The sequence below is a fragment of the Halichondria panicea genome, chromosome 7 (assembly GCF_963675165.1).
Source record: "Halichondria panicea chromosome 7, odHalPani1.1, whole genome shotgun sequence".
NCBI classification, from domain to species: Eukaryota; Metazoa; Porifera; class Demospongiae; order Suberitida; family Halichondriidae; genus Halichondria; species Halichondria panicea.
Window position 1 is genome coordinate 2,529,300 of NC_087383.1, and position 21,779 is coordinate 2,551,078.

General features: G+C 42.9%; 2 protein-coding genes and 2 long non-coding RNA genes across 4 annotated transcripts; 2 read left to right on the forward strand and 2 right to left on the reverse strand.

Moving 5' to 3' along the window:
* Positions 1–621: 621 nt before the first annotated feature.
* Positions 622–3,543, forward strand: LOC135339144 (NACHT, LRR and PYD domains-containing protein 3-like). Its single transcript, XM_064535285.1, has 2 exons — positions 622–1,026; positions 1,187–3,543. Exons 1-2 carry the CDS (start codon positions 717–719, stop codon positions 3,502–3,504), a joined length of 2,628 nt encoding a protein of 875 aa, XP_064391355.1. The 5' UTR covers positions 622–716; the 3' UTR covers positions 3,505–3,543.
* A 6,477-nt stretch (positions 3,544–10,020) lies between these two features.
* Positions 10,021–11,994, reverse strand: LOC135339245 (uncharacterized). The gene is made up of 3 exons (XR_010395956.1): positions 11,740–11,994; positions 10,689–11,481; positions 10,021–10,364 (listed from the first exon to the last, which is right to left on the reverse strand). It is a non-coding gene; the product is annotated as an uncharacterized LOC135339245 (long non-coding RNA).
* Positions 11,995–16,394: 4,400 nt separating this feature from the next.
* On the forward strand, positions 16,395–18,782 carry LOC135339166 (NACHT, LRR and PYD domains-containing protein 12-like). Its single transcript, XM_064535311.1, has one exon. It carries the CDS (start codon positions 16,547–16,549, stop codon positions 18,641–18,643), a length of 2,097 nt encoding a protein of 698 aa, XP_064391381.1. The 5' UTR covers positions 16,395–16,546; the 3' UTR covers positions 18,644–18,782.
* Positions 18,783–19,187: 405 nt separating this feature from the next.
* On the reverse strand, positions 19,188–20,566 carry LOC135339237 (uncharacterized). The gene is made up of 5 exons (XR_010395947.1): positions 20,525–20,566; positions 20,203–20,326; positions 19,959–20,006; positions 19,654–19,713; positions 19,188–19,454 (listed from the first exon to the last, which is right to left on the reverse strand). It is a non-coding gene; the product is annotated as an uncharacterized LOC135339237 (long non-coding RNA).
* Between the last annotated feature and the right edge of the window lie 1,213 nt (positions 20,567–21,779).

A 21,779-nucleotide genomic window follows, 5' to 3' on the forward strand; every position in this document is an offset into this window, starting at 1 on the left:
ACTAGTGGATACGAGGGGAACATGTGCTAGTGAGGTACTTGACATACCTGCCGTTCCGGTGCTGACAACAGGGCCTGAGGTGGGACTCCGTGGGGTACCCGAGCCGGAAGCAGAGATGGTTGGGATCGAGGGTGGGACTGATGGTGAGACTGATGAGGGGACGGCTGTGGGGTGGTGTTGTTGGACTGCTGCCTGAATCCGCTGGTCCATTGCGGTGATGATCGTTGGTAACACCGCGCCGAGGGCTGCCTGGACAGAATTGGCAATCATGGTGTTGAAAGTTGTCGGAGTTGTCGTCGGGTTGGTGGAACTGATGGGCGGTGTTCCAGTTGAGGATGTGCTCGAGGAGGTAGTGGTCATCTTCATATAGAGAATTATAGGATAGATCAGCAAGAGAAATCTTGAGAATTATGGGATAGACCCAGAAGAGAAGTTTTCTATTCTTTCACTGACTGCCTGACCACGTGTTTCTTGCGCATGCCCGTGTTGGTTGCAATTGGTACTCCATTATATTTCTGAGAGAGCTAGCTGCAAGGCACAGATTTATTTGCTGGAATGGCCACTAAAGAGCAGAACCAAGGTATAAAGACTGTCATGTTTCCTATAAAGGATAAACCCAATGATTGCTAAAGCATAAAACTCTCATTGGTGATTGCTAACCTTGTGTGCTTGCTTATCTATTCTCAGAGCTCACAATTGACGATCTGAAGACAGAAATGAAACTGACTGATGAGCAGCTCAATACAGCAATAAAGGAACCAGATCTACCCGAGTTAGCAGCATGTTTCGATAACACTGATGATTATCTTGAAAAGCTGGAGCTGTCGCCTGGACAGAAAACTGACGTCAGCGAAGTGAAGGCTAAAACACGTCTAAACCGCACTCAAGCCGGAATAAAACTTGCCCTAGAATACTGGCAGAACAAGAACCAACTACAAGCCACCTTCCAAGCTCTGCTACTCATCATACTCTCCCTGCTCAAAGGAGACGTTGCTGTTCAAGTGTGCAAGTACTTGTCTGACAAATGTGAGTCTGTTATGTGAGAGTGTGGTCATTGTGGTACCATACGTTGTGGGAGTGATTGCAACCAAATAAGGGACTTTCAACTTAATTGCTATTGTTACACATACAATTCTCTATTTACTATCACCAGGAATGGTACTCACCTATTGTTTTGTTTCTCCAGACTCCACCACCTCGTGTCCCCACTCTCAAGAGAGGGTCCTGCTGAACCACAAGCTGTCCTCGTACAGGGACTACCTACAAAGTCGCTACAGAGAACCAGACTCCACATCAGCCACACAATGGCCTCCCGTCTCAACAAACAAAGTCTTTAAACTGGCCATGATTCAGAAAGAGAAAATACAGAGAGGAAAAATCGACGATGAATTTGTTAAACTAACAATCACAGGAAAAATTGACGATATTTTACTTAAAAAAACTCCGGTTAACTTGACGAACATTTTCTCTGAGATTGGAGATAGAAGACACTTTGTGTTGATTGAAGGAGCTCCCGGCTCTGGCAAGAGCACCCTTGCTCTACACATTTGTCAGGAGTGGGCAAAGGGGAAACTGTTCCAAGAATTCGATATTGCAATCCTTGTCAGACTGAGAGATCCCCTCGTTAGAGAAGCCATTACAATTTCTGACTTACTTCCCTGCACAAACAAAGCGATGGCTAATGAAATAGAGACTGCAATTATGTCATTGTACGGCAAAGGTGTACTGTGGGTGCTGGACGGATGGGACGAACTTTCTTCTGACCTCCCTAGAGACTCAATCATCAACAAACTAATTCGACCAGGCACGTCACAAGAACGTCCGCTACACAAATCCACCATGATTATAACATCTCGACCATCATCTTCGGCTGAGCTCCACCCACTAGTCTCGTCCAGGGTGGAAGTGTTGGGGTTCAATCCACATGAACTAGAACAGTATTTCACTGAGTGTCTGAAAGGTGACTCACAAGCTGTGCAGACTCTACTGGAGAGAATTCGAGAGAACCCAGTGGTAGAAGGTAGCTGCTACCTCCCCCTCAATGCTTCCATTGTCGTTAATTGCTTCCTTTCTGACAACCACTCCCTCCCAACATCCAACCACGGGATATTCACATCAATTGTCCAGAGCTCTCTCAAGAGATACCTCCAGGAGAAGTTGGGGAAGACCACTCCAGTGGGAGACATCACATCCCCAGACTCACTGCCCTCGGAAATCAGAATGCAGACCGTACAAATGTGTCAACTTGCATATCATGGGATCGAAAAAAACAAAGCGACATTTACTGACAGTGATTTGGCCGCTCTTTGCATTACGAAGGACATTTCAAACGTTGGATTATTACAAACTGTTCCCAGTATCATTAGCGATGGTCATTTGGTTTACTACTGCTTTCTCCACCTGTCTATTCAAGAGCTACTGGCAGCAATCCACATCTCTCTCATGTCTCCCAAGCAACAAATCTCTGTATTCCAGAAGCTGTTTGGGAATCCTCGATTCAGTGCAGTCTTCCAGTTTTATGCTGGTATCACCAAACTGAGTACAAGTAGACCAATCCTCAGCAAGCTACCTCGATTCTTGTGTCCAGTTCCAGCCACTGTTTTTGATCTGGTCAGAAAGGTTGTCAAAACTGAGAAAGAGAAGTATGGTGAGCCGAAGCCCCTTTTGTTGTCCCTCATCAATTGTTTGTACGAAGCTGAAGACTCGCAACTGTGTGTGTTTGTGGCTAATCTTCTTAATCACAATCTAAATCTTGATAGCACTACAATGAATCCTATCAACTGCCTCTCTGTTGGATATTTCGTATCAGCTTGTTCCAACACCAGTAATGGATTCACACTTCGCCTCAGAAGTTGCTCTATTAGTGAACAAGGCTGCAAATTTCTGGCACGAGGACTCTCCAAGTGTCCCAACTCTAATAATGATATTCCTACAGAAGGGATACACATCGCTGAGATTATCGAGAACACTATTTCAATATCTGAATTGGATTTGTTTAATAATGCCATTGGTAACAGTGGACTTAGCACACTCTGTGAGGCCTTCTCAGCGAACATATCATTAAAGCGCCTGCACCTGACCAAATGCTCACTAACAATATCAGACGACAATGGAGCTGCCCTCTATCAACTTCTGAATACAAACAATTCCCTCGAACATCTTAATTTGTCTGGTAACACAGTGACTAGCTGTCGTCACATTGCTGCTGGACTTGCAGTCAATAAGACTCTGAGAACATTGGGATTGGGTAACTGTGAACTGACTGATCAGAGTATCGAGGAACTATCAACTGGACTGATCAACAAGATTGAAACACTGTTCATTTATGGTAATGACTCAATAACAGAAGATGGAATGAAGACGCTTGCCAGACATCTAACCACCCACTGCTCTGAACTGACACGATTGTTGATACCCGACCACCTAAGATCCTGTATCGAGACAGTATTCAGGGACACTAACAAAGAGAGGAAGAGAAATGGACTACCCGAGATTGATGTGTGATAATTGTTGTTTACCCGAGATTAATTATGTTTATTAATTGATTGATTATTAATTGAGATTGATTGTTATTCATACAGTTTTGACAATTGATTTTAATTCTGCCATAATGCATTCAATGACAATTTAAATGCATAGAGAAAAGTAGTGAAGTATTATATACTAGTATATATAATTATGTTAGACACTATAAAAACAAATGTTGTTAATTAATTACAACTTGTCAATAGCACAGCAATAACAAGGGCTTCTCCTTGAACAACACACAGACACACACACACAGTCAGCTTTACCGTAGCCCTCGTGCGGCTACGCCTCGAGGCATAACAAGGGCTTCTCCTGGTAATAATGATAAATGCTCACATGCACAGTAAATTGTCAATGAACACAAAGCAATTTGCTAGTGAAAATCCAATTTAACGCTCTGATGCCTTTTGTTCATATAATTATGAGGAAGATGAGCAAATTAACGTTCACTTTAGCCCTCCCAAACATCTTCTAAACATCTTCATGATTGCCAGGCCCTCGTATTGCAGCTGAAGGAGGTCCTGTGTGGGGAGAAGAGAGGGCAGTGAAACACTTCAACTGGTATACACAACATTTCTGAACCTAGGGGAGTGTTAACATAGAGCTCAACGTTACACATAGAGGCATAAAATAAGTCAATAGCCTCACTGGTTTGATCACGTCAGAGTACGCATCGATACCCAGCTATCTGTCCGGGGGGTCCACAGTCGATGCTCGCAGGAAGAACTCTCTGTGGGGGGGGGAACAGTGAGAGTCATAATTATTAAGATTCAGTTTCGGAGTCATAAGATTCAGTTTCGGGAATAAATGTCATAGAAAGTCACTAATTGACTCACCTTTTTTCCAGCCGAGGTAAATGGAGCACAGCTATAGGTTACGTCTCTGTGGGGCATGTAAAAATAGTGGGGCATGTAAAAATTGATTGACTGAAATTGTGTATCAGGTTTTAAGCAACTAATAAGGATTATCACTTATTGAGCGCACAATTCCCCGCCCACACACACCTGGTCAGTAGACAGCTGATTGCCTATCCACAACATTGAAGGATTTTATCGCAGCTATGTACTTCATTGTACAGCTGCAAGGGGAGTGACGTGTGATACAGTGTGATTCAATGAAAGTCAGTACAACACAGTTAGTGTATGTTTATCAAAGAGGTACATGAGATTGTTCTGACAAATCATTCTTGTACTCTCCAATACACTAACAGGGTTTCATCTAGGATAACAAGTTGGGGGTGGGGGGGGGGGGGAGATTTGGGAGTGCGTAAGCGCGTCACAAAATGTTTGGCTATATGCCCACTTTTGTTTAAATGATTACATCATGCTTAACTTGCTAATGTGATGACATGTAGTACTAATGTGATGATGTCATTAGTTATTAGATTCGCTAAATAATAACTTAGGTACTTTACTGGATACCCAATTGAAACAAAATTAAAATTCCTCACAATTTACCACAACCACAGACAAGTACTATCTATGAATTAGATTATTTTTACACCACAACTGTCAAAGATAAAAATCACAAATGAACCTAAGTCATTTTGAAACATACCTTGTAACCCCCCCCCCCCCCTGTACGAGTTATATGTTTGTGTTAAGCACACTTAACAGTGTACTCTAAAAGCTACATTTTGATAGTAAAAACTTGGGTATGATGTAAACACTACTGACGTTTTGGCAGGATTAGTGGAACATATATTTATGGTCCATTCCCCCCTTAAGCCGTGGCTATTTTAAACCACTTCGCTATTCTGGCCAAGCTTCACTGTGCCGGATTAACTAGAGTCTACTGTACATGTATTAACGAGTGCTGCAAGCTGCGCTGTGCTAATGCCTCTCGCCATGTTTCGCTTTCTCTCAAACTATGAGAGTGTTAGAGAGGTGAAGAGGTAATTACATAATGTATTACTGTTGACAGAATTGAATTACAAATAGAATAGGAGAGGAGCTGAATGGAAACAGAAGCCTATCTGATGGCTTGATGAATAATCAATCTTCAAAGATAGAGCATGTTATTTATATGACCTGTAGCCAAACAGTGGGAGCAAACCTTTGTCAAATGCACAATCTGTACAGAATAGTAATAGAGAATTTGGATCATGAGGCTTATATTCAGTAGTATTTGCACAAAGTAGAAAAGACTGGTGTTACATGCATCTATTGTGTTACACAGACTTGTGTACATCTATTGTTATCAGGATCTGGATTATCTCACATGTGGGGATGAGCTTGCATGCATATTAAATCTACACAAGAATAATGGGTGTCTGCAAAGAGAACAAATGGCTACTATAGTCTATAGCTAATAACACCATAAAATCTCTTTTCTGGCTCTTAGCTAACAAAAAGCTAGCGCTTTAGTGCAAGGCTAACTTATAAGTTGAATAGAAATTTTGTGCGAACAGATGATTCTACGAAAGATTCTGAAGAGACTGCAACAGCCTTCAATGTGGGTCAAACTAGTCATAACTCGAGAAAGAAGCCTTAGTTTGCTAATCCACGAAACAAAATCCAAGAAAACGTGGCTAGAAGCCATAGAAGCTGTTAGTTTTTGTCGCATTGCAACCGTTGAGCAGTTACAGCTGGAATACACACACACACACACACACACACACACACACACACACACACACACACAGTCAGCTTTACCGTATCCCTCGTGCGGCTACGCCTCAAGGCATAATTATACAGTATTCACCGAGTGCATACATGTACATGCAAAACTCACATCTGAGTTGCTGTTAGCCAGTTCCAATTCTCAGCCATGACACCCGGGTCCATGATTTGAGACCTCTCGAGCAGCTTCTCCTCCAACTCCCTCAGCAGGTCATCCTCTAGACATTGAATGGTCTCACTCTTTTCCTCAACCTGACAGGGGAACATCAATAAGTTGCTGCCAGGTGGAGAATACTCGACATACAACAGTGACGTGCATGTACAGTCAACTACTGAAAATCTGGCAATGAAATTTAATGGTATTCTCCCACTTTGAAATAAAGGTCAGCTTAAAGTTGGACTGTAGTTAGCAAATAGTAGATCGATTTTGATTAAAGTCCAGTGAATATTCTAACCACTGCACATGTGTATCTCTCACCTCTGTGGGTGGTGTAGGAACGAGGGAGGCCCTCTGATACTGTCTAGAGGACTGGACTTCTTCTCACTGCCAATCTAGGAGGTATGAAAACAAAATAATGCATTTGGTAAAATCTACTCTCAAACAACATTGCACATTGACAGGTAAAGGGTTATTAAAGTAAAATATGAAAACATTCCTCCTCTCACCTCCTGCTCATTCAGGAACTTCATGAACCTGGTAGGAGTGAAGTGCACTTTGAAGGACTCGTCACATGATCTTGGAGCAAAAGATACGGACTTGGTTGAGGATTTGAGTGATGATAAAGTGAGAGAGGAGGTTGTGGGGGGAGGGGCCTCAGACCAGGACTGGTGGGACGTAGTGTCACGTGAGAGAAGACTCGGACACATGGTCCTCCGTCCGGACAGCTGCTGTGAGGAGAATGAGAATTGTAAGGCACTGGAATTGAACTGTGCACAAGCACGAAATACATGCACTATTTTATTCGTACTACATAACTAACTAAAAATGCTCACCAATAAAACACCACACACCACTTGGTGTACAACATTTTAACGAATCTAAAAGTATACAAATGAACATCTGCTCCTCTGCTCCTCTAGATAACCTGCCCAACCCTCCACATACACACTGGCTGGATCATGCATAAAGAAAATGGCATCTATTTTCACAGCGTTTGACCATCAAACGTATCAGAGAATAATCTCACACCCATATTGCTGATTTGCTTGAAATGCCCACCACCATCTTAGCAATGTACCAGCAAGGGGCTTTTGTTGTGAGCATCAATGGTAGGCCATGGCATTCAGTTGCTATTGATGAGTCACATGAAATGCAGGTACTCTCTGATAAGAAGATCTTAATTGGACTGTTTGTGTCTGAAATGGGAGGCTTACTACAACTTCATATCAGCTAAAGCCTACAAGGTGTTAGGGCCTTCTGAAAATATGATTTCTTCTACCAACTCGATTAAAACTATATAAGAAACAATTTTACTTTTCCCTAGTGAGATCTCAGCTCTCTCAACTCTGGCGACCAATTACTGCTCAAATACATTTATTCTTAAAAGTGATTGAGCTCACCTTTGGTAGCGCTGACTTATCATAGCTGTTGGTCCAATTCTCCAGAACTCTGAGCTTCCCCTCGAGGTGCAACTGCAAGTGACAGAAGATTTAAGTTGAGGTTGTAAAAAGAGTTTCATGCAATAAAGTTAGAAGACACTGAATAAGCAGATTACCAGATAAAGTACAGCATAATTATGTTCTGGACAGGAAATTGTCCGGGTATAATTGGAACAGATTTTTATAGCGCATGCGAAGTGTCCGGGAATAATTAGCATGCAGCTGCATACGAGCGAGCTAAGTTTAATAGAACAAGGTACGACTGAATAGTTGCACTAGCTATCTAAAACTAGTTACACAGAGAAAAAAGATGTGCTGATTTAGCACAGAAAACCGTGCTAAACGAATGTCTCCAGTTTTAGCACGTTTGCACATGACTGTGCTAAACAACCTGATATGCTAAACCAGCACATGTGCTGAATTCTAATGTGCTGAAACAGTGTGCTGATTGTATTGTGCTAAATTAATTTCAAACATTACAAACAACAATACATCAATACAGTATTAAAATTGTATTAAACAAACGATGAGGATATAAAAGTGAAAGGTTTTTTTAAACATAGTTAGTTAACCATAGCAAGTCTGCACTCGGTTCACTGCAATTGTAAGATACTGCCTTTGACTTCTAAGCATCACCTGCATGCGTGAAGTAGAAAAATATGTCACATAAAGCCAGTAGAATTATAACCAAGTATAAGAATAATTAAAGTGCGTATAGATTAGGTACATAACATCAGTCATAGCATGAACAAAGTAAGGTTGTTCCACCCCCCTCTCCACTGATAGCATTCACTAGTCTGTTGACAGGAGGTGGGGTTATTCACAGCATTGCAATGTTATTATGGGGCGAAATAAGACATCACTAACGTTTATTCATCCATTCAGAGCATGAACAAAGTAAGGTTGTTCCACCTCCCTCCCCCCTCTCCCAAAAAAAAACAAGCGCATGCAGCTGCATGCGAGCTAGCTAAGTTTAATAGAACAGTGTGCAATTATTCAGTTGCACTAGCTATCTAAAACTAGCTACTCAAAGCTATCTAACTAATCTAATCATCACTAACGGTTATTCATCCATTCATGTTTATTCATCCATTCATCGCAGATTAATTTTAACAGTTTATACAACAGCTATGTGGTTGTGATGTAGGTTAGACAGAATGCTTACTACGGTTAGTGGGAGTTGCATACTCTTCCTAATGAACTTCTCATTATAGTCGTTTTTACACACAATTTAGTTTGCTAGACTATAATAATGCAAATGAGTTCTTGTTGTGCTATTATAGAGCAGCATCAATATTCGGGCCCATCAACTATCTCGTACAGAATTCCCTTTGCTTCACTGCATTGCATGCGTTCTGGTCAACCATGCCTACGTTTTCGTGAGTGATAAATATTCGTCAAGGTTTAGCTTGCCCACGGAAACTATACCCAGGACGCTATACGTACGGTATGGTATACTGTACCACTTTATCACCTGTTTCAAGTACTCTTCCTTCTCCCGTTACTTTGTAGCACTCGAATATGTCCACCCCGTCCACTGCAGGCACACTGCTCTGCTTCAACTCCTTACAGCGATCCAGTGCCTTCTTGAGCTCTTCCTTCATCACAAGTCTCTCTTGAACAGCAGACTGGGTAATAGATTGCATGGTGGTCATGTACACACACACAGGTATACAGATACAACCATCACAACATCGTGGTAGTGGTACAGTAGTAATAAAGGTACAGTAGACTCTCGCTATTCCGACTCTCTGAAGTACGGCCTGAAATGTGGCCAACTCGCTATTCTGTATACTTGCTGCCCCAAACTAGTAATTTTATACGTATACATTTTGGGTGTGGTTTAGCAGAAAAACTGTGTGTGGGGGGAGTGGTTGGGGTGTACAATGAGAGGTAGGAAGCGGGATGCTCATGAACACTACAATGAAAGTTATAAAAAAGGTAAACCGTTTTGTGAGCAAACACAGCTGTGGGATTACATTGTAATAGAGAGGAAATGATTTCTTATCTTTATTTCTTATCCTCGAGACAAAACCGCAAAATTAGTCATTAATATTCGAGGTAGGTTGATTATAAGCCGCGGCTATTTTCTTAAATGCAAACTACCGCGCTCTTCTGGCCAAGTTGCACTGTCCCAAGGGTGGCCGGATTAACGAGAGTCTACTGTACATGTATTAATTATACAGTATTCACCGAGTGTATACATGTACATGCTAAACTCACATCTGCCTTGCTGTTGGCCAGTTCCAATTCTCTCACCAGCTCAGCCATGACACCTGGGTCCATGATTTGAGACCTCTCGAGCAGCTTCTCCTCCAACTCCCTCAGCAGGTCATCCTCTAGACATCGAATGGTCTCACTCAGGGGAACATCAATAAGTTGCTGCCAGGTGGAGAATACTCGACATACAATAGTGACGTGCATGTACACTCAACTACTGAAAATCTAGCAATGAAATTTAACGGTATTCTCCCACTTTGAGTTTGTGTGCTTGCTAATTTAAAATTACTCATATCTGCATAGTTCCAATTTTCACTCCAGCTCAGCCATGACACCCGGGTCCATGATTTGATATCTCTTGAGCAGCTTCTCCTCCATGTCTAGATGACTGCACTTCTAGAAGGTAAAAGGAAAACAAAATAATGCATTTGGTAAAGATCTACTCTCATGCAAACAACATTGTAATTAGTATTGAGAGCAAATACATGTGATGATCATTACCAAATTTACTGGTAAAGGGTCAAACTGTTAGCAAGAGAGTTCATAATAGACGAACTCTTGCTGTTAGTATGTAAAATTGCCAGCTATGGACCCCAACTAGTACCTACATGCACATTTTAGGGGGGGAATTGGAGCTAGGGGAAATATCCCCCTTCCCCCCTGTATGACACACTGCTCACCCTTTAGAAGACTGCCCCCCCCCCATACACACACACTCACCCTTCTAGAAGAATGTCCCACAATAGCCTTCGGAGCTGTCTCCTTCCTCTTAGCAATCACTCCATCGATGTGCGTCTTGAGTACCTCGTTTCGACTAATCTTGGACGCTAGATACAGCACACCTGCCACTGTAGCATGTAGCACCACTCTGTGATGTGCCTCAAGACTTTTCTCCTTCACAGCAAGCTCTTGCAGCTGGTATAGGAAGACCAGTATATCTGAGAGCCTTTGATAAGAGAATTCCAGTGTCAGGAGAAATACGAGTTGGTAGAAAGCGAGTGTGTTAGCAGGGCTAGTGCAGAGAGTTTTGGCCAGTTCCAGGAGATTGGTGAAGAGAGAGTTGACTGTTTTAGAGAGGAATCCTTTCTAAACCACACCCTCCAGACTCACCCAATCACTGCACAAGGGGAGGGTATAAATACACGTACATGTAGCTGTATGCACTGCACATGACATACATGTAGTGAAAGCTAAGACAAAAGCTCATATGGACCTGTGTAACTAACAAATAAAATATAGTGTGCCTCAAATGCACACTGAACATAGCAAGGTACACACACACACACACACATCCACATACGTGTTGAGAGGAATCTTGTCCTTGTTGGCATGGTATTGTACGAGACGATGCCAGAGTAGGGCCACATCCAGCTGTGTGTTGGGCTCTCGTATGAGGAGCAATTGAACGAGGGAGGCAAACAGTTGCCCTGGGAACGCCGGCTCTAGCACTGATGCGTGACAGGTGTCAGCCACCGCCCTCAAACACTTGACCAGGGAGGTAGTCAACATGGGGCTGCATAATAAAGGAGAGAATACAATTATGGAAGCATAAACACTTAGTAATGCACGCAGTCTATTGTGCATGGTCACATAATTATAAGCAGATCATCCTCTATAATCTACTCAAAGGTTACTGCTATAAACAGGACTCACGAAGGCACCAGAATCAGAGAACACGTACATGTACAAACAGTGTTTATGACAGGAAACTAAACACATACATGTACACAAATAGCTACATAAAGCAATAGCTTTAAAATACAATTCTCACCTGTTTTGAGTGTCCTGAGGTGCCAGAGGATGTACAGACAGTCCAGTGGTGGCTCCGCTATCAAGACCCCCTTAGGCTACAAGTACATAAGAGTTGATGAGCCCCAGTATATCTGGCTTGTGATAGTCGGGAAGGACTCCTGCAAACTCCCCCACAGTGATAGTGATGGATTGCTGAAAGGTCAGAGAGGACGTGAGGTCGGAGGGGCCTTCTGAAACAGTTTCTATGGAGATACGGAGGTGGCGGACCAGTGTACGAAATATATCCAGTACAGACGGACCTGCATGAGTGGACACAAGCTAAGTAATGTAAATACATGTATGCAGATTTAAACTGTGGAATTAAACCGTGTCAAAACATACATGTACAGTCATGCAGAAACTTTAATAACAGCTATGAAAGAATCTGCGTATGAAGAATAAATGCGTATACCCTTCTTTAGAAAATGGCCCAAAAATAGTGTGTGCAACCATACAAGTACTTTACCATGGAGACTCACCTAGAGAGCTGTCTGCTGCCACGGCAACACACTTAGAGAGTGTGCTGAGGATCCCTTGTTTGGTCTCCCAGGACTCCTTCACCTTGGCATCCAGGTGGTCCACCAGCGACTGGACGGCCTTGTACCGATCCTGTCTCTGTGGGGGTACGTGTATAGTGGATAATGTACACTGGGGGGCTGTGGGGGTACGTGTTAGATACTGTACACTGGGGGGCTGTGGGGGATAAGATAATGGCTGTGGGGGGATAAGATAATGTACACTGGGGGGCTGTGGGGGGATAAGATAATGTACACTGGGGGGTACATGTCTACACTGTAAGTAGACACTGGAGGGAACAATTGAAATGCTTGAATAAACAATCCTGTTCAGAAAGTGACGGAGTATGTTGGACCTGAAAGCTATCAATGTTACACAACAGAATAAAGCAGAGAGCAACGAAATACTGTTGATCACAGTCCGTTATATGGACAGTCAAGTCAGAATTTACAGTCGATCGTATGACCACAAGTATTTTTATCAAGCTATGATGCACTATAAACTATGGTGAGAACACTTGGCCACCAGTGCATGTATATACGTGTACCTGCATGGCTTCCACAACGATGACGTACACACCAGCTGTGAATTCCTTGTCTGATATCCATAATTTGTTTAGGTCAAAGTGTCTACAAGGGGAGCAATGGAGTGTTACTATATACACAGGAAATGAGACAATGGTTGTCATGGTACTAGACCTGCTGAGACAACATTGCACAATAGGTCATAGCACTTTACTAACATCAGGAGTTCAATAAGAATCCTAATGCACTCCTGCTGAATGCAGTTCGATTTAAGTTAGGGAAACCACCTTGCCTACAAGTACAGTGTTGTAACACATACGTACGCACAATGTATACATATACATTAGGGAAACCACCTTGCCTACAAGTAGCACCTACGCACACGAGGCATTGACTGACTTACTGCAGTATTGGGCTTGAGGACACTGTCGATGTGAGAGAGTCCGGCAAAAGTGATGAGCTCAGTGAGACTATCCTGAGAGTACCCTCCCAGACTGTCTCCCTCCTCCACAACAGGCTGGATCTCACCAGACTCTCTGTCAGAGTGGGAGGGGGGTTACTATGGGCACACACGGCATACTCATACACATTGCCTAAGGCCACCAATGGGTAATGGTGCGTGTACGTCGCTCATTGAAGCTACAGTATGTATGATTGTGTATTAGCCAGTGCTCCAGGAGCAGCAACTTGTAGAGACTATTAATGTTATTACATAATTATAGTATACCTTGACTGGGCGACACTGTGACTGTGCATATTGAAGAGGAAGGGCGGCACTATCTTGTTCATGTGATCTAGGTCCCAAATGTTCATCTGGAGGTTGTCTTGCCTACCAATCTTCTTTATCACTCCCCTCAGCCCTTGCAACCCAGCCATCCGCGTCCTGTGTGAGGTGTAGTGGGGAGGGGTGGAGTTGGTGATGAAAGCAATGTGATCACAAGTTATGCATGTGGCAGAGCACCCTAAGGGCGGTACAGTTAAAATATGACACCTAACACTTCGACCTGTGGCCACCCAAACTAATTTCAAAACAGTAAATGGGCACATACTCGTGATATTTGTCGGCGTCGTCAACATTCTTGGTGAGGCTAAGAGAGGCAAAGCAGTGGATGAGGAAGTCGTACTGTCTGTGGTAGGGGGTGTTCCCTTCCTCTCGCTCGGCAAACTTCACAAACTGTGTGTGTGTGGAGGAAGGGTCGTCAATGTGTTGTATACACAATACACTATTAACAAAATGAAAAGCTCATTATGCTGTACATGCAATCTAATCAGTCCACCCTCCGCAATCTCACACATACACACTCTACTCACACCCACACCACACACAAACTTTCTACTAACCAAATTTGTGGCCATGATATGCAGTTCTGTGTTGCTCGTTTCCAGCATAATTATTATGCAGTATATCCAGGTAGCTATCCACAATCAACTGGAGCTTTCGTGAGTCACAGGCTGACAGCAGCTTCTCCGTCACTTGCAGAGCCACTCACATGCCTGGGGGGAGGGAGAGGCATGAAAATGGTATTTTGTACCACGTTTGTGAGAAAGCCATTTGATACTATAGTTGTATCATAGATATAACATTTAAAGTTCCCAGCCAAATAAGATACATCATTTTCTGTTCCGGAGGTACGGGGAAGGTCGATAAATTTCCCTAGCTATACATGACATGTCGACATTGTATACTGTACAGGTACGTCTCTGAAATAGTCGTCTAACCCGTTTCTCTCTCTTTGCAGGCTCCGACGCAGTCTCAGAGCGAGGTACTCTCCAATATTGTCCAGATGGTCAGGGGAGGTTTGAGCAAAGAAGAGCAGCTTGTCTATATTAGCAGACACAGGTGTGGGTGTTTGAGGGTCCTCTGGGAAGAGCCCATCAACCAGCCGTTTGTAGCGAGGTTTGGGGCAGCAGAAGCACGTCGCCATAGTTAGATCTAGTTCTGTGTCTTGATTGATTGCAGACCTAGCATTTATTTGTAAAACATACAGCAGAGATTTTTATGTAATATGTTGGCAACCCTGCGCTTTCTTCTGGGTTTCTCACCCGTATCGTTTGAGGTACCCCCGAACGAGTCGGGTAAGAACTCAGCTAGTTCGATAAATTCCCCTTTTTCCGATTTTTTAGATAGTTTGTCGGGAATGGGGATGGCATTCTGGCCTACATTGACCGTATATGGGACTTCTGGTCAAAGTAACGGCTTGGTATCGTCGGTAATGTGGGGAGGCTCATGCTGGTTTGAGTACGGGGGGCACTAGTGGATACGAGGGGAACATGTGCTAGTGAGGTACTTGACATACCTGCCGTTCCGGTGCTGACAACAGGGCCTGAGGTGGGACTCCGTGGGGTACCCGAGCCGGAAGCAGAGATGGTTGGGATCGATGAGGAGACTGATGGTGGGACTGATGGTGAGACTGATGAGGGGACGGCTGTGGGGCTGTGTTGTTGGACTGCTGCCTGAATCCGCTGGTCCATTGCGGTGATGATCGTTGGTAACACCGCGCCGAGGGCTGCCTGGACAGAATTGGCAATCATGGTGTTGAGAGTTGTCGGAGTTGTCGTCGGGTTCGTGGAACTGATCGGCGGTGTTCCAGTTGAGGATGTGCTCGAGGAGGTAGTGGTCATCTTCATATAGAGAATTACAGGATAGATCAGCAAGGGAAATCTTGAGAATTATAGGATAGACCCAGAAGAGAAGTTTTCTAATTCCTTTGTTCTTTCACTGACTGCCTGACCACGTGTTCCTTGCGCATGCCAGTACCTAGTCTCATGAATCATCCGCCGTTCTTTTGGAGGTTTTGTCTCAAATGTCTTTGGTGGGTGTGGTATTAAATGCAAAAGTGGGTGTATCTCAGTCTTAGATATCTGAGATACACCCACTTTTTTTGCAAGTCATGCAAAAACAACAACACACCCAATATATTTCAGAGAGAGCTAGCTGCAAGGCACAGATTTATTTGCTGGAATGGCCACTAAAGAGCAGAACCAAGGTATAAAGACTGTCATGTTTCCTATAAAGGATAAACCCAATGATTGCTAAAGCATAAAACCCTCATTGGTGATTGCTAACCTTGTGTGCTTGCTATCTATTTCAGAGCTCACAATTGACGATCTGAAGACAGAAATGAAACTGACTGATGAGCAGCTCAATACAGCAATAAAGGAACCAGATCTACCCGAGTTAGCAGCATGTTTCGACAATGTTCACAAAGGCTATCTTGAAAAATTGGAGCTCTCACCTGGAGAGCAAACTGACGTGAGGACTAGAGCATATGTAGATGGCACTCTGGCAGGAATGTTGCTGGCTTTGAAATTCTGGATTCTGACCAACGGACAAGACGCCACTTTCCAAGCTCTGCTACTCATCATACTCTCCCTGCTCAAAGAAGACGTTGCTGTTCGAGTGTGCAAGTACTTGTCTGACAAATGTGAGTCTGTCATGTGAGAGTGCATGTGGTCATTGTGGTACCATACGTTGTGGGAGTGATTGCAACCAAATAAGGGACTTTCAACTTAATTGCTATTGTTACACATACAATTCTCTATTAACTATCACCAGGAATGGTACTCACCTATTGTTTTGTTTCCCCAGACTCCACCACCTCGTGTCCCCCCTCCCGAGAGAGGGTCCTGCTGAACCACAAGCTGTCCTCGTACAGGGACTACCTACAAAGTCGCTACAGAGCACGAGTATCCACATCAGCCATACAATGGCCTCCTGTTCCAACAAACAAAGTCTTCAAACTGGCAATGATTCAGAAGGAGAAAATACAGAGAGGAAGAATCGACGATGAATTTGTTAGGCTATCAATCACAGGAAAAATCGACGATATTTTACTTCAAAAAACTCCGGTTAACTTGACTAACATTTTCTCTGAGATTGGAAATAGACGAAACTTTGTGTTGATTGAAGGAGCTCCCGGCTCTGGCAAGAGCACCCTTGCTCTACACATCTGTCAGGAGTGGGCAGAGGGAAAACTGTTCCAAGAGTTCGATATTGCAATCCTCGTGAGACTGAGAGATCCACTTGTTAGAGAAGCCAAGAAAATAGAAGACCTTCTCCCTTGTAGGAAATCAACACACGCAAGCCAGATTGGAGATGAAATTTTAGAAACTGATGGCAAAGGTGTACTGTGGGTGCTGGACGGGTGGGACGAGCTTCCTTCTGACCTCCATGGAGACTCGATCATCACCAAACTAGTTGAACCAGGCTTTGCACAAGAAAGTCCGCTACATAAATCCGCCGTCATTGTAACATCTCGCCCGTCGTCTTCAGCTAAGCTCCACCCACGTGTATCGTCCAGGGTGGAAGTGTTGGGGTTCACTCCACATCAACTAGAACAGTATTTTACCGAGTGTCTGAATGGTGACTCACAAGCTGTGCAGACTCTACTGGAGAGAATTCGAGAGAACCCTGTGGTAGAAGGTAGCTGCTACCTCCCCCTCAATGCTTCCATTGTCGTTAATTGCTTTCTTTCTGATAACCACTCACTCCCCACATCCAACCACGGGATATTCATATCAGTTGTCCAAAGCTCTCTCAAGAGATACCTCCAGGATAGGTTGGGGAAGACCACTCCAGTGGGAGACATCACATCCCCAGACTCACTGCCCTCGGAAATCAGAACAGAGACCGTACAAATGTGTCAACTTGCATATCATGGGATCGAAAAAAACAAAGCAACATTTACTGACAATGATTTGGCCGCTCTTCGCATTACGAAGGAAATTTCATACGTTGGACTATTACAAACTGTTCCCAGTATCATTAGCGATGGTCATCTGGTTTACTACTGTTTTCTCCACCTGTCTATTCAAGAGCTACTAGCAGCAATCCACATCTCTCTCATGTCTCCCAAGCAACAAATTTCTGTATTCCAGAAGCTGTTTGGTAGTCCTCGATTCAGTGCAGTCTTCCAGTTTTATGCTGGTATCACCAAACTGAGTACTAGTAGACCAATCCTCAGTTTGCTACCTCGATTCTTGTGTCCAGTTCCAGCCACTGTTTTTGATCTGGTCAGAAAGGTTGTCAAAAAGGAGAAAGAGAAAGAGTATGGTGAGCCGAAGCCCCTTTTGTTGTCCCTCATCAATTGTTTGTACGAAGCTGAAGACTCGTCACTGTGTGTGTTTGTGGCTAATCTTCTTAATCACAATCTAAATCTTAATCACACTACAATGAATCCTATTGACTGCCTTTCTGTTGGATATTTCGCATCAGTTTGCTCCAAACCCAGTAATGGAGGATTCACACTTAGCCTCAAAATGTGCTCTATTGGTGACCAAGGCTGCAAATTTCTGGCCCGAGGACTCTCCAAGTGTCCCAACTCTAATAATGATATTCCTACAGGAGGGATACACATCGCTGAGATTATCGAGAACACTAGTTCAATATCTGGATTGAATTTACCTTTTAATGCCATTGGCAACAGTGGACTTAGCACACTCTGTGAGGCCTTGTCAACGAACACATCATTAAAGACACTGAACCTGCGCAATTGCTCACTAACAATATCAGACGACAATGGAGCTGACCTCTATCAACTTCTAAATACAAACAATTCCCTCGAACATCTTGATTTGTCATTTAACACAGTGACTAGCTGTCGTCACATTGCTGCTGGACTTGCAGTCAATAAGACTCTGAGAAGATTGCACTTGGATGACTGTGAACTGACTGATCAGAGTATCGAGGAGCTATCAACTGGACTGATCAACAAGATTGAAACACTGGAGATATGGGATAATTACTCAATAACAGAAGATGGAATGAAGACGCTTGCCAGACATCTAACCACCCACTGCTCTGAACTGACACAATTGTACATACCCTTCCACCTAAGATCCTGATTCGAGACAGTATTCAGGGACGTTAACGAAGAGAGGAAGAGAAATGGACTACCCGAGATTGTTGTGTATAATAAGTATAATTATGATTATTAATTTATAATTAATTGATTGATTATTATTAATATAATTAATGTTTATAATTAATGATGTTTAGTAAATTATAATTATGTTTAGTAAATTATAATTATGATTATTGTTGTTATTAATTAATTAATAAATGTTAATTAATTTGTTGTGTTATGCATCTAATCTCTATCATTGGTCAATATAATTATAGCACATGTACAGATGGTGACGAGTGAATTCAATGCTTCCTACTGACACGGAGAGCATGTCATGCACTAGCTGTATGTATGTAACTGAATACACTATTGTAATAATGCTATAATCTCCACCTAGCTAGCCTCCTTCACAGGCTTTCAAGAGAAGTGCGGCATGGGCCGGGATCGAGGCTAATCTCGACATGATCTACTTTTGACAACAATTATATTACTAGGACAATTTACAAAACAGTTAGTGCACAGAAGACTAGAAATATGTCGGCACATTACATAACAATTACCTAAAAACAAATCAGTTGGAATTGGTCAATATAGCACAGTAATAATGATGGTTTAAATTCAATGCTCCCTACAGTGTCACAGAGAGCACATGCACTGTACGTATAAAACTGTCAATGAATGTAGTGGAAATCCAATTTAACGCTCTGTCGATTTTTGTTCATGAGGAAGATGAGCAGATTAACGTTCACTTTGGCCCTTTCAAACATCTTCATGATTGCCAGGCCCTCGTATTGCAGCTGAAGGAGGTCCTGTGTGGGGAGAAGAGAGGGCAGTGAAACACTTCAACTGGTGTATAAGACAAAGAATGCTTGTATTTGTAAGACAAATGAATACATGTACTTACATACACCGTACAAGCGTACCAACACTATACCTGACACAAGGCAGTAAACTTCTTGAACACTTTACGTACCTACCAAATTAATTCTACCTGCACACACACCTCACCTGGAGGACCTTCTCTATCTGCCTGATGTGATCTCAAACACAATATTTCCGAACCTGAACCTGGACGAGTAAGAAATAATGTTCACATAATTATAGCATAACGTTGCACATAAGATCAAAGCCGTAGCAAGCAGTCAGGCTGGTCAGGTTTTGGCCTAACCACTTTTTGCAGCTGGGTAGGTAATGGTCGTAAATATTGTAAGTGATAATGCGCATGCTATTTTGGTGAGGAAAAGGGATGACCTTTTTCTTAGGTAAAAAATTCATCACTGTATAAAAGTTCCAATAGTAGAAAAGCAGCTGACCTTTAATTGTAAGTTGGCCTGACCACTTTAAAGTTGCTTGCTACGCTCCTGCATGAAGATTGGGGCATAAAAATAAGTCAATAGCCTCACACTGGAGGAATTGCTAAAGTCTAGTATAGTCTGAGCTTCAGTCAAACAGTGGACAAAGTACGTACCAGAGCAATTAATGGCACATGTGATGATGATCATGTTGTTTAATAGAAGTATGCTAGTATAACGGCTACTCAAGTATACGAAGACTCACAGAGTGGGTGGAGCATATCTCCATGAACGCCGATGTATGGATGATTGGCTTGGTCACGTCAGAGTACTTGTCGATACCCAGCCTTCTGTCCGGGGGGTCCAATGTTGATACTCGCAAGAACTCTCTGTGGGGGGTACAATGAGTGTATGTATATTCATACCCTCTGCATGGCAACGAAAATAGCTAATGTGCAATTTAGATCATACGATACTTTAGTAGAAGGTAGAAACACACATGGCATCATCACATGACCATCATTCGTACATACACACTTTCCACTAGTTGACTACAAATTCAGTTTTGGTTATCACATTTCTTATACCTAAATCTTGAAGGCGTCCGAGTGTACGGGTTCATTACTGACAGGGCAGCACTCTCAGCCTCAAACTGTGCAAAGGAACAGGAAAAACACGATAAACTCTTAAACCAACACATAACCATCATGGAAAGTTAATAATTTTCTGCTGATTTGGTGTTTTTTACACAAATAATTATCTAGTCCAGTACTAATTTAATGTACAAAGATGCAGTGCATAATGTAGGCCATAATCTGTACAGGTATACTGTACCACTTTTATCACCTGTTGTTTGTAGCACTCAAATATCTACCCCATCGGCACACTGCTCTGCTCCTACTCCTCACAGCGATCCAGTGCCTTCTTGAGCTCTTCCTCCATCACAAGTCTCTCTTGAACAGCAGACTGGGTAATAGATTGCATGGTGGTCATGTACACACACAGGTATACAGATACAACCATCACAACATCGTGGTAGTAGTACAGTAGTTATATAATTGCAGGTACATGTATTAATGAAAGCACTGCGGGTGCTGATGCCTCGGTGGAGGTGCAAAGCTACATAACATAAAGCTACACACATTATCATGATGAATATTTTTGCATTTTTGCTGCATGCAAACTCAAATTGCATGGTGGTCGATCATGTACACACACACACACAGGTAATACAACCACCATGTGGTAGTGGTACAGCTGTTTGCTCACTGCATTACCACAAAACAACAAAATACCATACAATGTTGCTATGCAAACAACATGTGATCCTAAGCAATGATGGCTTCTAGCACTTGTAGGTACTTTTTGAGAGTTACAAAAATGGCTAATCTGCGAGACCCTCAAAAATTACCCACTATAAGGTGGCATCAATATTAACTGATACAGTACCCGAAATGCAACTTTTATATGGGGAAAAAAAAGGACAATAGTCTCTAGACACAATCGGCATCATGTATTGTGTATTTTGCCTAAGCCTTAATCTGTATAGCAGGTCATTTTCGTGGGATAAAAAATCCGAGACAAAAACATAGGCGTGGTGCAGCAGTGATTTTGTGTGTAAAAATTCCCTTTGCTTCACTGCATTGCATGCGTTCCGGTCAACCATGCCTACGTTTTCGTGAGTGATAAATATTCGTCAAGGTTTAGCTTGCCCACGGAAACTCTACCCAGGACGCTATACGTACGGTACGGTATACTGTACCACTGTATCACCTGTTTCAAGTATACTCTTCCTTCTCACGTTACTTTGTAGCACTCGAATAATTATGTCCACCCCGTCCA

Coding starts and splice junctions, on each gene's coding strand:
- LOC135339166 (XM_064535311.1), top strand. CDS start 16,547: ATGATTCAGAAGGAGAAAATACAGAGAGGAAGAATCGACGATGAATTT.
- LOC135339144 (XM_064535285.1), top strand. CDS start 717: ATGAAACTGACTGATGAGCAGCTCAATACAGCAATAAAGGAACCAGAT. Junction 1,027..1,186: donor CAAGTACTTGTCTGACAAAT/GTGAGTCTGTTA, acceptor TTGTTTCTCCAG/ACTCCACCACCTCGTGTCCC.